Source organism: Amblyraja radiata, chromosome 23, assembly GCF_010909765.2.
Source record: "Amblyraja radiata isolate CabotCenter1 chromosome 23, sAmbRad1.1.pri, whole genome shotgun sequence".
NCBI classification, from domain to species: domain Eukaryota; kingdom Metazoa; phylum Chordata; class Chondrichthyes; order Rajiformes; family Rajidae; genus Amblyraja; species Amblyraja radiata.
In genome coordinates, this window is record NC_045978.1 from 13,387,362 (window position 1) to 13,403,676 (window position 16,315).

At 42.7% G+C, this 16,315-nt stretch overlaps 1 protein-coding gene across 1 annotated transcript; it reads left to right on the forward strand.

Annotated features, from left to right (window-relative positions):
* The first annotated feature begins 644 nt into the window (after nucleotides 1-644).
* Nucleotides 645-15,822, forward strand: pfdn4 (prefoldin subunit 4). Its single transcript, XM_033041576.1, has 4 exons — nucleotides 645-807; nucleotides 11,579-11,686; nucleotides 12,609-12,749; nucleotides 15,152-15,822. Exons 1-4 carry the CDS (start codon nucleotides 784-786, stop codon nucleotides 15,281-15,283), a joined length of 405 nt encoding a protein of 134 aa, XP_032897467.1. The 5' UTR covers nucleotides 645-783; the 3' UTR covers nucleotides 15,284-15,822.
* The last annotated feature ends 493 nt before the right edge of the window (nucleotides 15,823-16,315 follow it).

Consider the following 16,315-nt stretch of genomic DNA (forward strand, 5'->3'; position numbering starts at 1 on the left):
AGGGTGCGATTCGTCCCCATCATCACCTATCCATAGTCTCCAGAGATGTTGCCTGACCTGTTGAGAAACTTTGTGCCCTTTTTTTTGTAAACCAGCATCTGCAGTCCCATGTTTCTGCTACTTGGGTGTCCTGGTTGAACTTCTTCTTCTTATCGAGTCCACACACAAGATTAGAAGTTGTTCAGCCAGAGCTGAACACACTTCTCGGCATCTGCACAATGGTGTCTGTCTTGCGCTTCTTGTGCTTCTTGTGCGTGGTGGTGGAAAGATTGGTTGAAACAGGGCCGCGACGTGAACGCTCTTTCCTTGACCCCTCCTGGTTGATTATTACATGGGATTATTACTTAGCAATGCTTTTAAAATGCTGCTCTGCAGCCATCCGATGTCTCAAGGCACTTCTGCTCAAGGATCCCTAGCATGTGCCTCCGGGTCCCCTCGAGGTTCTCCTGAAGGGTCCCCTGTGCCTCGAGGGTCACCAGCAGGGATCGAGGACAACCAGCGGTGCTATTGCCGACGGTGGCCAGCGGCGGCGCTGTGGGGGCGTACTTTATGTCGGCATAAAATCCCTTTAAATGGCTATCCCTTTAAATGGACGGTGCCATTATTTACTGAGAACTAACATTTGATTTACTTCTTGGTGTCGGTGCACATTGTCTGCTTTTGTCGGGCAGTTTTTAAAAAAAAAATCCGAAGTTTGATCCGGGAGGTGGGGGCCTCGGTGACGGAGCGGCGGCGGTGAAGGGGGGAGGCGGGAGAGAGGCGGGAGAGAGGCGGGGTCTGGAAATGGCGGCCACCATGAAGAAAACGGTGAGTGGAGGGAGAGACAGAGAGAGAGATGGGGGGGAGAGAGGGGGAAGACAGGGATTGGGAGAGGGAGAGGGAGAGAATGAAGAGGGAGAGAAGGAAGAGGGAGAGAAGGAAGGAAGGCAGGAAATGGGGTGGAGGAGGGAGGAGTGAGGAGCAGATGGGGAGGAAGAGAGGGCCGGAGGGAGTGTGAGAGGGGGAAATGGAGAGGGACAGGGAAGAGCGTGCGGGGAGGGTGTGTGGTGTGTGGAGGGAGAGAAGGAGGATGGGGTGGGGAAAGAGACAGGGGAAAGTAGGGAGGGGATGGGAAGGAGGGGAAGATGGGGAGAGAGTGAGTGGTGTGTGGGGGGGGGGGGTGGAAAGAAAGTGAGTGAGGTGGTGGAGAGGGTAGAGGTGGGGGAGGCGAGCATGCAGAGAAGGGTAAGGAGAGGACATTTCGTTGTCACTGTACACTGACAATGACAATTAAAGTTGAATCTGAATCTGAAAGGGGGCAAGAGACTTGTGGGGGAGGGTGGTGGGTGGGAAAGGAGTGGAGAGGGTAAGAAGGAGGAATGGGGCAAGGGATGGAAGCAGAGGAAAGGATGAGGGGTTAATGGAGGGGGAGAGAGAATGGCATAGGTAGGAGCAGGGTTGATAGGGAGTAATTGGGTGGGAGATGGGGTAGGGTAGAGGTTGGGAAAGGGAATTCAATTCAATTCAACTTTAATGTCATTGCACAAATACTGAGTATGGGTACAACGAAATGCAGTTTTGCGTCAGTCCGTAGTAGTAGTGCATATAGAAATTAAAAAAAAAGAAGATACAGAATAATCAAAAATACAGAATAATTAAACAATGGGGACGGAGGGACCGGAGAAATCTATCGGCGGGACTCCCGAGTTCAGCAATGTGATGGTATAATTGTAGAAGCTGTTCCTCATCCTACTGGTACGAGACCTGAGGCTCCTGTACCGCCTCCCTGATGGGAGGAGGGCAAACATGGTTTGGGGTGGGAGGGGTCTTTAATGGTCTTCCCAGCCCGTCTCGGACACCGTTTTCGGTGGAGGGCATCCATGGCAGGGAGCGGGGCACCGATGATGTGCTGCGCGGTTTTCACCACCCGTTGTAGTGCCTTCCTGTCCGCAACAGTGCAGCTGCTGTACCATACCGTGAAGCAGGTGGTCAGGATGCTCTCGATGGTACAGCGGTAGAAGTTGGTCAGGATCTGGGGGGACAGGTGGGCTTTCTTGGGCCTCCTCAGGAAGTAAAGGCGCTGCTGTGCCTTTTAGACGAGCTTGGAGGTGTTGAGGGACCAGGACAAATCCTCCGAGATATGTACCCCGAGGAATTTGTAGCTGGAGACGCGCTCCACCTCAGTCCCGTTTATATGGATGGGGGTATGGCTGCCTCCTCTGACCTTCCTGAAGTCGACAATAATTTCCTTCGTCTTCTTGGAGTTGAGGACGAGGTTATAGTTGGCACACCAGGTTGCCAAGTCCGCTGAGTTTGGTGATCAAGCTGGCGGGGATGACAGTGTTAAAGGCAGAGCTGAAATCAATGAACAGCAACCTGATGTAGGGTGCTGAGAGAGGGTGGGTGAGGGATATGGGAGAAGGGGAAGGTGAGATGGGAGTGAGAGGGATGAAGTGAGACAGGAGTGGAAAGAGGGAGAGGACAAGGGAGTGAATGGGGAAGGGGAGTGGGAAAGAGGGGTGAGGGAAGGGAGAGGAAAGGTATCGTACGGCATGGAAACTGTCCCATCGGCCCACCTTGAATCATTATCCATAACTCTTTTAAAGTTAATACATTTGTTTGCTGGTCCCAAAAGGTTTGCCGATGTACACCAGTCATTTGCCTTTCCCAATTTCCTACGAGTATATCAAATGTTGTCTTCTCCCTTATAGGGCCCTCTATATATCTCCTGAAAGCATTTGACAAATTCCACCCTGTCTAAATCCTGGGACTGTTGAAAGTTAAAATCCCCACTGTGACAACTTTATGTCTTGCAACTGCCTGCAATCTCTTGGCCTATTTGATCTTCTAATTCTGTTGACTATTTAGTGCCCTATAATACGCACCAAACAAGGTAATCATCCCCTAGTTATTTTATTTCTCAGCTCTTCACATATAGCCTCACTGGGTGAACCATCAGTAAATTGGACGACTGACATGATATTCGCCATGATCAGTAAAGCAAATCGCCGTCCTCTTTTACCCCCACATCTAATTGATTTGTAGCACCCATACAGTGCCCTCCATAATGTTTGGGACAAAGACCCATCATTTATTTATTTGCCTCTGTACTTCACAATTTGAGATTTGTAATAGAAAAAAGCACATGTGGTTAAAGTGCACATTGTCAGATTTTAATAAAGGCCATTTTTATACATTTTGGTTTCACCATGTAGAAATTACAGCAGTGTTTATACATTGTTCCGCCATTTCAGGGCACCATAATGTTTGGGACACAGCAATGTCATGTAAATGAAAGTAGTCATGTTTAGTATTTTGTTACATATCCTTTGCATGCAATGACTGCTTGAAGTCTGCGATTCATGGACGTCACCAGTTGCTGGGTGTTTTCTCTGGTGATGCTCTGCCAGGCCTGTATTGCAGCCATCTTTAGCTTATGCTTATTTTGGGGGCTAATACCCTTCAGTTTTCTCTTCAGCATAAATAAGGCATACGTAATTGGGTTCAGATCAAATGATTGACTTGGCCACTCACGAATTGACAATTTTTTAGCTTTGAAAAACTGCTTTGTTGCCTTAGCTGTTTGTTTGGGATCATTGTCTTGCTGTAGAATGAACTGCCACCCAATGAGTTTTGAGGCATTTGTTTAAACTTCAGCACATTGGATGTGGCTATACACTTCAGAATTCATTACGCTACTACCATCAGCAGTTGTATCATCAATGAAGATAAGTGAGCCAGTGCCTTCAGCAGCCGGAGCCCAGGTCATAAAGAAATCCCAGTTGTAGGCGGCGCGACTCTCGTCTGCAGCGGCCTCTGCAGTCCGTCTGCGTTTTTATTATTTTATGTCTTATGTTTTTATGTAGTTTTTGTTATTTTTGTTGGGGTATGTGTGGGGGGGGTGGGGGTAACTTTTTAAATCTCTCCCTGCACGGGAGACCCGACCTTTTCTTTGTCGGGTCTCCGTTGTCGTTGGGGCTGCAACGAGGAGTGGCCTACAACAGAAGACCGGGGGCTGTGGTGCCGCTACTCACCTCACCGTCGCGGAGCTGGCCGAGTCCAGAGCGTGTGGAGCTGTGGTGGACGCTGCTGCGACCCGACCCCCGGAGATTCGGTGGCTGCAACTGCGGGTTTGGCGGACGGCACCGGGAGCCCGCGGGTCCCTGGAGGGAGACCGCTTTTTAGGGGCTTCCGCAACGGCGACTTCTCCCGCCCGAGTTGCGGGGTTGAAGAGCACCTGGAGCGGGGCCTACATCACCGCCCCGCGCGGCTTGGAATGGCCGCGGGAGTTTGCGAGCGCACGCCGGGGGCTCTAACATCAAGACCCGGTGCGCGACCTTGCATCACCCGGCGTGGCTTTAATGGCCACGGGACAATCGCCATCGCCCGCCGGGGGCTTTGACTCTGACATCGGGGGGGGGGGGGGGAGTGCAGTGGAGAGAGAAGTTTTTTTGGCCTTCCATCACAGCAATGTGATGGATGTTTATGTAAAATATGTTGTGTCTTGGGTCTATTTGTTTGTAATGTATGGCTGCAGAAACGGCATTTCGTTTGGACCTCAAGGGGTCCAAATGACAATAAATTGAATTGTAATTGTAATTGTAATTGTAATTGTAAATTGAATTGTAATTGTAACACCTCCACCACTGTGTTTCACACTGAGTTTCCAAAGGTGATGGAAAGACTAGATCACTACTCTGAAGGTCCTGCTTTTTAACCTTTTGCATAACTCTCTGTATTCATTTCACAGGACCTCCCTTTTCCTAGCTATGTCATTTTGTGCCAACGTGCACAATGCCTTCTGGCTATTTGCCCTCCCCTTGGGAATGTCGCTTTGAGACAATCTGGACCCTAGTAGCGGAGAGGCAACCAACCAGCCTGATGTGAGAGAGTGATCACAAGCTTAGTTTATGAGAGGATCACTCGGTTGTCTGATAACAGGAGAAGGGGAATGGGGGAGATAAATGAGAGGGAGGATGGGAAAGGGGAGAAGGTAATTTAAGGGAGGGAAGGAGAGGAGGAATTGGAGGGGAGAGATTCTGAAAAGCTGAGTCTTCACCACTTTTCAAAAAATAATTTTCAGGTTAGCAATAATCTGGAATTATTGAGCCAAAAATTTCACACCCTATATTTTTGGCTGTATGTCATTAGCAAAGACTGCAACCACATGTTCATATCAGTTCTAAAGTGCTGATATGGTGCTGGCTGTAGAGGGATGGGTAACTTGAATCATAACTTGCACATACCCGTATGTAACTGTGCTTGTGAATTTTCTGGAAGTTGCCACCATATTTACTCAATAAAATCTCATACTTGCAATCACCACAAAATCTGGGCCATTGCTGAAAGGTGTGGTGGTAGCTCAGAATTCACTGAAGAAAAGTTTTGTGAATAATGACAGGCAATCATTGGGAAGAGCGCCTTTCCATGTGACTGATTCACACAAATTGTTCTGGAGTCAGTTACAGTATATAAACTGTTTTTTCCACTGAATAGTTAGCACGCAAAAAAAGCTTTTCACTGTACCTTGGTACACGTGACAATAAACTAAACCAGCTAGCTGCCTGTCAGCATGTCGACCAGATTCTACTAGCCCCCACCCATCAGGCCACCAAGCTCAACCTCTCAGTACTAAGCAACTGCATCGTCTGCCCTGTTTGCCCAACTCTAGCTGTTTTCGGCAGACTCTGTAAATTCCAGTGAAGAAGACTCCACATTAAGTATTTTGGCAGAGAAATCACCATTTCATTCCTACAGGAGCACCAGGTTCCTAGCAATACTAGTGGATGTCATTTTGTTTTTAAGCTGTAGAGAGGCATCTGGACCTGGAGTCTGCAGACTCCAGGTCCAGGAGCTCTATAATGAATCAGAAGTATGTAGGTTGACAGTAAATGGTGTGCCAGTGTAAATGATAAAAATAATTTAAACAAAATGAAAGGTGCAAATTATTGGGTAGTCGCAGAGCCAGAGTCATAGTCAACCCTGAAAGTCCACACCAACCATCAACAACCCAGTAACATTAACCCTACACTAATTCCATTTTGATCTTCTCACATTCCCATCAATTCCCCCCAGATTCAACCATTTACAATGTTAAATGAAGCATCTGCTGTGGAAAAATTATTTGTGCTGTCAAAATGACAGGTTTTGTACTCAGTAGCTGCCGATGGAAGTGAGAGGTTGAATTTAAAGTAGGACTTCATGGTGTCAATTGCTGATGAGCCTGAAATGGAATGTGAGTCTCAGCATTTTATGAGTAAATGGAAGAGGAGCCAGCCACATACAAAAATTGCCGTTTGTTGAAAAAGGTGTGAAGCATTTAAATGCCACTTGCCCTGATATTGTTGAAAAATAATGACATTTCAGTACAGCTCACTGTCATTAGTTGCACAGCTGGAATATTAACTGTGCAGCTGTATAACACTTTGATTAGGTCAGGTTTTGTTTATGTGCAGTTTTGGTTGCCACATTACAGGAAGGATATGGAGGCTTTGGAGAGGGTGCAGGACAGGTTCACCTGGATGCTGCCTTTATTAGTCGGTATTCGCTAGGCGAGGTTGGGAAAATTTGGATGTTTCTCTCTAGAGCATTAGACGCTGATAGAAGTATGTAAGAAGTGCCATAGATAGGGTAGATAGGGTCGCTTTCCTCGGGTTGAATTGTCAAATAGTGAAGAGCATAGCAAGGGACCTGAAAGTTGAAAGGAGATTGGCAAGGCCAATATTTTCTCACAGTATCATAGGTGCCTGGTACTTGCTACCAGATGAGACGGTGGAACCTAATAGGACCACGAAAGAGGCATGTAGTCAGACATATGAACAGGCAGAATATGGATGAATGTAGACCATAAGCATGAAGATGGAATTAGTTTAAACTGGCATCATGGTCTGCACAGATGATGTGGGCTGAAGGACCTGCTGATATGTTCTAATTCCTGCTGATAGGGATTTCATGTAAATGGATCTTGCACTTAACTTCCATAAATTACACAAAGCTGCTGCATTGATGCATAGCATGCTCATGAACCATTCGCATTGTTCCTTAAGTAATACCCCATTGCTAATGATGGCCAGTGAATTTGGCCTATAAGGTGAGCAAGAACCAGTGGAATCTCAATCCACCTGGTAGTGGATTGAAGAAACAATGAACGACAGATGCTGGTTTAGCAAAATAGTGATGGAGTAACTCCGCGGATCAACGTTTCGTGTTGGGACCCTTCTGCAGAATCCAAATTTCTTCAAAGTAGGCACACCTTGAGCAGATTTTGCAGTGGAGCAGTCAAAATATAGAAACAAGGAACTGCAGATATTGGTTTACAAAAGAAGACAAAGTGCTGGAATAACTTGGAGAATTAAAAAAAAAAAAACTTTAAATGTGTATATTTCTTTAGTTTTCATGATCCTAACAATGTTGACTTCAACAATTCACTTCTACTTTCATATGGTCATAGTCAAAGAATCATACAGTGTGGAAATAGGCCCTTTGGCCCAACCTGCTCACATCGACCTACATGTCCCATCCACACTAGTCCCACCTGCCTGTGTTTGGTGCATATCCCTCTAAACCTGTCCTTTCCATGTACCTGTGTAAATGTTTCTTAAACATTGCAATATTAAACCTTCATTATTTTAATTTTTGCATTTCATTACTTGGACTGATACACTAACAATCAATCCTGTTGTTCAATGTACTCTCGGACGTCTTGTTCATTCACACACCCAGAAACATGAAGCTCAATAGTGTTGTGGAAATGGTATGTCCTAATATACCTGCTCCAACATTGTATTAACCATATGATGAGTTTGACATGGCTTTCATTGACTTGGAATACAAAATGAAGTGTTGCATTTTACAGTTGACATTTGAGTTTCTGATACAGCATGGTTAAATAGCTGTCTTTATGTATCGAATGTGGGGAAGTTAAATTCACACACCTTGCCATATTCTACAGACATACAAAAGGGGATGTAAGAGACTGCTGATCCAAAATCTTGAGCAAAAATCAAATTGCTAGAGGAACTCGACAGATCAGGCAGCATTTGTGGAGGGAAATGGATGGCTGACATTTCAATCTGGACCCTTCTTCAACACTGAAGGGTCCTGACCCAAAACATTGTCCATTTCATTCCACAAATGCTGCCCGACCCGCTGGATACCTCCAGTCGTTTTCTTTTGTTAATAATAATGTGTGTTTTATTAGAAACATAGGAAATAGTTGCAGGAGCAGGCTATTCGGCCTTTCAAGCCAGCACCGCCATTCAATATGATTATGGTTGATCATTCAGAATCAGTATCCCATTCCTGCTTTCTCCCCATATTCCTTGATTCTGTTAGTCCTAAGAGCTATATCCAACTCTCTCTTGAATACATCCAGTGAATTAACCTCCACTGCCTTCTGTGGCAGAGAATTCCACAGATTCACAACTCGCTGGGTGAAAACTTTTTTTCTCATCTCAATCCTAAATGGCCTACCCATGTTCTGTGAGTGAGTATGGCAGAGATTTAAAATAATATCTGATTTAAATTTGTTCTTAGCAAAGGATAAAAATGTGAAATTCATATATTCAATGGGATTCAACTTCAGATGCAATTTTATCAGAGACAAGAATAGGCAACATTTAGATCATTACTTTAGTTAAAATAAAAGTTTTGCATGGTCTACCTTATAAACTTCCCTTCAGGCTCTTACCAGAGCTGTAACACTTTCTGTCAGGATGTGTGAAGAGGATCACTGGAAAGACTGGATAGACTCGGCTTGTACTCGCTAGAATTTAGAAGATTGAGGGGGGATCTTATAGAAATGTACAAAATTCTTAAGGGGTTGGACAGGCTAGATGCAGGAAGATTGTTTCCGATGTTGGGGAAGTCCAGAACAAGGGGTCACAGTTTAAGGATAAGGGGGAAGTCTTTTAGGACCGAGATGAGAACATTTTTTTCACACAGAGAGTGGTGAATCTGTGGAATTCTCTGCCACAGAGGGTGGTTGAGGCCAGTTCATTGGCTATATTTAAGAGGGAGTTAGATGTGGCTCTTGTGGCTAAAGGGATCAGGGGGTATGGAGAGAAGACAGGTACAAGATACTGAGTTGGATGATCAGCCAAGATCATAATGAATGGCGGTGCAGGCTCGAAGGGCCGAATGGCCTACTCCTGCACCTATTTTCTATGTTTCTATCACACATTGTAAACTTGTGCTTCAACAATTTATGGGGAGGAAAGTGATTGGGGAGGTGGATAATGGTTGGGGTTTAGTTGGAGAGAAGAGAAAATTGACACTGGCAAGATGCAATAAGTGAACATTTTTACCAGACAAGGTACAAATAGTTCTCCGAGACTGCTGTCTTGGAAATTGGGATGTAATTTTTCATTTCCAAGTCCCAGATCAATTTTATGTAAGCCCTTGGCTCTGAGTGCAGTGCTGAATGTTATCGCTCTGATACTGGCTCAGAAGTATTGACAAGTCCGCATTTGTAAGAATTTTAGGTTAATAACCATTACAGAAGTGATTTATTTTGTGTCTTATTGAATGTTTTCACAATGCATTGTCTAACTTTTAGAAAAGTCTCCTGTTTTGTGGTAATTATTCAGTTTTAGAATTGTGCAATTTTTTTCAATAACTAGGTTTCATGATGAATTTACTTTTTGTTTTAGTTTTTTTGGTTTTAGGTTTAGAGATACAGCGCGGAAACAGGCTCTTCGGCCCACTAAGTCTGTGCTGACCAGCGATCACTGTATACTAACACTATCCTACACACACTATGGACAATTTACATTTATACCAAGCCAGTTAACCTACAAACCTGTGCATCTTTGGAGTATGGGAGGAAACCGAAGATCTTGGAGAAAACCCACGGGGTCACGGGAACGTACAAACTCGGTACAGAGAACACCCCTCGTCGGGATCGGGGGGTCTCTGGAGTTGTAAGGCAGCAACTCTACTGCTGTGCCACAGTACTGTTTAGCATATATAGATAGAACCTTTGAACCGCAAAATTACTGGCTGTCTATATTGGGGTGACACGATGGCGCAATGGCAGAGTTGCTGCCTTGCAGCACCAGAGAGCTGGGTTTGATCCTGAATATGGGTGCCGTGTGTATGGAATTTGTACGTTCTCCCGTGACCACGTAGGTTTTCCCCAGATGCTCCAGTTTCTTCCCACATTCCAAAGACATACAGGTTTGTAGGTTAATTTGGCTACGGTGAAAATTTGTAAACTGTCCCTAGTGTTTATATTGTAGGATAGTACTAGTGTGCGGGAATTGCTGGTCAGCACAGACTCAGTGGGCCGAAGGGCCTGTTTCCCCACTGCACCTCTAAACTAAATTTCCTAGCTAGTGATACCCTTTTCGTGGCATGGGTTGGCCTTATTAAAATTATAATAAGATGCGTAAAGGCTTGATATTTAGATGGCAAAGCTTTAATTTTTAACTGCTTAGCCAAATCTCTGGGTGACAGTGTGGTGCAACAGGTAATGCTGCTATCTCACAGCACCAGTGATGCAGGTTTGATCCTGACTGTGGAATTCATTCTCCTTGCAGCTATGTGGGTTTCCTCTGGGTGTTCTGGTTTCTTACCTGTGCCACAGACATGCTAGTTAGTAGTTTAATCGTCTATTTTAACCTACCTCTTGTGCTGCTGGTGTGGTGGAAGTATCCGAGGGGAGTTGATGGACATCTAAGAAAGAATAAGCTACAGGAAATAAGTGAGCCAAACACGGGCAAATGGGGACACAAAGTGCTGGAGTAACTCAGTGGGTCTGAAGGGCTGTATGACCCAATGACTAAATTCAGGAATGGGATTGATGGCATTGCTCTGATAACTAGCATGGATTGATGACCAAATGGCCTCCTTTGTTGTTAGGCAATAATGAATTATCATTTGTCATGTTTACAATTCTGTAACTTATTGAATACCCATCTCTACATTCTCTAAGATAAAACCTTGCATAAAACATCACATAATTGTGCAGTTTGCAAACCTCATTCTCATCTTGACTGAAATAATCTAGTCTCTGCATAAGAAATAGTCAATTGAATTTATACTTCAGCTATTTGTAATTGTGTTGCAATTGCTTTTGTCTTCATTACTATGCTGAAACTGTTGCTGTTAGCTGTCTGCAAGACCAAGATTTAAGGATTTCTCCATCATCTGTAAATTTTCTGTTTCCAATAACTGTCCCTTTCATTTGCAGTGAGCAATTGGACATTCCACTGTGCGCACCAGAAACAATCTCTGTAAAAACAATGCATATTGTATGTGGAAGTTACTCAGGCTTGAAATATTGAAAGCTTTTGGTTTTCCAGTTTTTCAGTAATTAAAAAAGAAAAAGAATTTTAGTTTTTTTAAACTCTCATTGTGAAGAGCATTTACTAGATATGGTTTCAAACTAGCACAAACACAGAGGGATGATATAAGCTATCCAGCATTCTGCAAATGTACACTTTTGTTGATTAATTAGTTAGCCATGAGATCCAACTTGTCAGATGTTCCCCACTAAATATTGTGTAAAGCAGTCTAGTTGTCTGGATGCTTAAATCTGCTGCATTGTTTAAATGAAATGTGTGTATAAATTAACCATGGAAATATATTTTGCTTCTAGGCAGTAGAAGATGTTAATGTTACCTTTGAAGATCAACAGAAAATTAACAAATTTGCAAGAAATAATAACAGGCTCATTGAATTTCGGGAAGAAATAGAACTGAAAAAGGTAAAAGCAAACTTTCATTCCATTCAACAAATAAAAATGTTTGAAATATCCTGTATGCATGAAATGAATCTTTATTATTTGGCACAAATGTACTAACTGAGATAATTTTTAAGAGTGAATGATATTACATTGGTTGCTAACATTAAAATTACAGTGAAAAGAACACGCGAAGTTGAGGTGGGAATTTTGTATCTTCCATATTTAACTACACGCCTAGCAGTAAAGGGGGGGGGGGGGGGGGCAAGGGTAGTATTAGATGAGCAACAATGCCTGGACTTTTGGTTATAGTACAGCAATGTTGAGTTTTATTGAAGCGAGCAACCAAATGGCAGTGTCCAATATACATGCGAGAATATCATTCATCTTGGTGCTAGGTTGCAAGTGTCACTGTCTGACATCTGTATCCAGCCTCCGTTGTCAGTGGTGCTATACAGTGATTTTTGAGCAATGAATAGGGAGGAATAAAAAAATCCGTGTGTTGGTGCTATGTAAAAAACAATCCTCTGTGATTCTGCCTCATCTATACCAGGTTAGGATCACAATTCTCATCTAGGTTTAAAAAATGATTAAATATTCCATGGTTAATCATTCAACGCATCTTTGACTGTGCATAGAATTTATCACATAAAAGTGGTGGCTTGTTTTGGAGATAAATGTTTTGGGGGTAATTATCTAGTAATATGGTCATTCAAATGCACTACCTGAGCTGAAGATTTTTCTAATTGTTTACCACCACGTTAGTAAGTTTGCAAATAAAAATCGGGTGTGCCTTCCTTAAATGGCAACTAATCATTTTGGGACCAAATTTATTGCAAATAAACTACTATGGAGATACATTAACACCTTTAGTACTGCAGCATGAGCAATTATCGTACATGCTTTTTAAAATATAATTGATCCTCCTTCATGTGATGAAATTTAGAAACAGCTACAGAACTTAGAAGATGCATCCAATGATATCATGATGCTTGATGAAGATGCTGTGCTGGTGCCGTACCAAATTGGAGAAGTATTTATTAGTCACTCCCAGGATGAGACACAGGAAATGCTGGAGGCTGCAAAGGTAATAAATACCCTGGCTGCTTGGATCTTACTGTATTTAGACAGAAGTTAAAATAAATACCTGCATGTAATTACTGTAATTTTATGGCCTGACAAATCTGAACTAGGCAAGTGCAGTTAACATTGAGGGGATGCATTGAAGATTTGTTTTATTCTCTAAAATAATTAAAAAAAATTAGACCACATGGATGCCAGTAAGTTGTTTAATTTCAATTATGGGCTAAGAGGAAAAATGAACACAAGAAAAATGTACATGTTTTGTTTTAACTAAACTTTTCAAAGTGCTTTGTGCACTGTTAATTTAGAATGTTACTGCAGTTGTTATGCAGGCAGACACGTTTGCTAGGTGGTACATTCAAATAAATAGCAGTGAGCTGACTAGAACTCCTTCCCCGATTTAGAGTGTAGAGCCAGCGAGATTGCATCCTCAGTTGGCTTGTTCTGGCCACAGGCAAATTGTGCTGGGTCCAGCTTCTTGTTGAGGTAGGAGTTGATATGCGCCATAACCAACCTTTCAAAGCATTTCATGACTACGGATGTTAATGCTGCTGGTCGGTAATCATTGGGCATGTCACCTTGCTCTTCTTAGCCACTGGTATTGTTGATGCCCCTTTAAAGCAGGTGTGAACCGCAGACCTCGATAACAAAAAGTTGAAAATGTCTAGAAAAACTCCAACCAGTTGGTCCCTACAGGTTTTGAAAATGCGACCAAGTATACCATCAGGTCCAGATGCTTTCCAAAGGTTCACCCACCTGAAGGATTTTCTAATGTTGGCCTCTGTGACAAATTGTAATACCATCGGGACTGATTGTAGTCAGAGGGGGAGAAAGCTGGACTGGGCTGCATCCACAGCTCTGCAATTTATTGTGGTCTTGGGCTTTCTTCTAACTTTATCATTATCATAATCGTAATTTATTAGCCAACATATGAGGAATTTGGTTTGCCATTTAGTCATACCAAAAAAGCAACAAGGCAAACAACTACCTAATAATTTGACAGAAACATCAACCACAACGGCTCCTCCCCATTCCCCCACTGTGATGTAAGGCAATAATGTCTTGTCTTCTTTCCTCCTTTTCCGCCCGCGGTTGGGGGAGTCGAACCATCCGTAGTCAGGGGCGATCAAACCTCCCGCCGCCGGCGATTGAAGCTCTCATGGTGGTTGAAACTCCCACGGCTTGGAGCTCCCGAAGTTGGTCTCTAACCAGGGACCGTGAGCTCCACGTTGTTAATGTAATGCGTCACACCCTCATCGCAATCAATCTGAAGAAAGGTCTTCACAGGAAACATGGGGTGGAAGATTGTAACCTTCATGTGGTCCGCCCTGTTTCGACGAATGCAATCAACCCGGCGTGCACAATCAAATAAGATCAAATAGAACAAGTTGTCCTACAGCTTTAGGCTGTGTACGTCATATGCAAGAAGAAGAAGAAGAGAGGAAACATGTTCTCCACAGATGCTGCCTGACCTGCAAAGTTACTCCAGCACTTTGTGTATTTGTTTGTTAACCAGCATCTGCGGTTCATTGTATTCCCTTTAGAACAGAGAGGTTAGGCCACAACTGCTGGACCAAGAACAGTTTGGGTCACCACACGATAGGAAGAAGGCAATTGCACTGGAGAGGATGTAGAAAGATTCACTAGGATGTTCCTTAACATGGAGGAGTGTCAGTTATGAGGAGAGAATGTATTGGCTGGCTTTGATTACCTTAGAGTGGTGGAGATGAGGTTGAACTAACACTATTCATAATTACGAGGGTCGGAAAAAGGGTAGATAGTGTAAGATTTTCCCTGTAGAAGGTGTATGAGATTTAAAGGGGATATGAGGAAGACATTTTTCACCCAGCGAATGGATAGAATCTGGACAGCATTACCTGAGAAGATGATGCCGGTGGTTACTCTCACACACTATTTGAAAAGTATCTGGCTGAGTACTTAAGTTGCCAAAACGTAAAAGGCCGCTGACCAAGTGCTGGTAAATGGTATTAGTTTAGGTGGATATTTGGTGTTCAGCAAGGTCATGAGAGACCAAAGGCCAGTTTATGTGGTTTGTAACTACAAATCTGTTTTGTTGGTTCTTATTTTCCATGCATAGACAGAGACCATTATCCTGCCGAAGGTGGTGCTACCTGACAGTCAGACGACCCACTTTACCACCATACTCGGAACTCCACATATCAGTTATCACTGGCAGCATTATATTTTATTTGTCTTGGTAATAAAGTGACTCAATACAGTCAATATTATTAACTCCTTCAGTTTTGTTTAAGATATTGAAATAACTCCTCAATCTCTCTTCACTGCTTTGTGACCCCAAGTAAATGGATGTAGAAGGTTTTGAATTAATATGGCACTTTCATTTCTTAACTGTACCCTGACAAGAGTCTCAACTTCATTTTTCAGCAAAGTCTTCAAGAAGAGATCCAGGCTTTACAGTCTCGTGTAGAAGCCATTCAGCAAATGTTATCCGATCTTAAAGTTCAGCTCTATGCAAAATTTGGAAACAACATTAACCTTGAAGCAGATGACAACTGAGCTGTTTATTTTTACCAGTCACATCTCATTCAGTTGAATGATTAACTTTTCAGATTGGACAGCTATTGCAGTTTGTTTTAGGAAATGGCAATATAAAAAAAAGTCATCATTTTGTTAATTATTATGGGACTATCTTTTAACATTTTTTGATCTACAGCCCCATTTATTTGATAGAAAATCTTTTTATACTTGCTTGCACTCGTTATTTATTTGTTACGGTGATTTCACACTTTTGAAATGTCTGTAAAACATTTAGATTTGAAATCCTGTATTAGAAAAAAAAAACACGTTCATCTACAGCATTCAAACTCAAGTCTGTTATTTTGAATGCAGTATTATATGCAGACGGTGTCCATTCTAGTCAACCTGCACAATCCACCTTCCCAATAAAAGAATTAAGTTGTCACAATGTTAAAGTCTGTATTTGAGCATAATTGAATTCCTTGATTTATTATAATATCATAATTTGATGTGTGTATGTTATGATCATTGAAACTTTAACATTTATGGAGAAGAAGAATTAAAAATCTTGAATATTACTATGCTTATCCATCCTGATTTATCAGTAAGCACTTCGAAGGAGCAGTTGCACAGTTATTCTTAGTTTGTATAAACACAAGTTAAAAGCATAGTTTTCTTGCCTTTTGTTCTATAAACCTGTGACTGGAGAATTGTATACACTGGACAATTGATCTTTACATAATCCCTTTTTCTTAGAAAACAAGATATTTACATGCACAACTGGAAAATTGCAGCCATGGTATTAAAATAACATTGCAGTTAGGAAATAGAATCAGCAGAAAGATGAAAAGGGCTTATCAATGTGAGCAGGACTGACCACAGACAAGTAGAACTCCCAACCGATTTAAATGAAATTTGAGTAAGGAAAATGTAATTGTTTCATTAAAAGATGCAATGCTGTTTACCTCGATTGCTCCCTTTGGCCAAACTTTTCGGTGGAAATTTCTCAGTAACCAATAATTCACTTTCTCTACAACAATGTAAGTTAAGTACCTACCCAACCGACCTTCC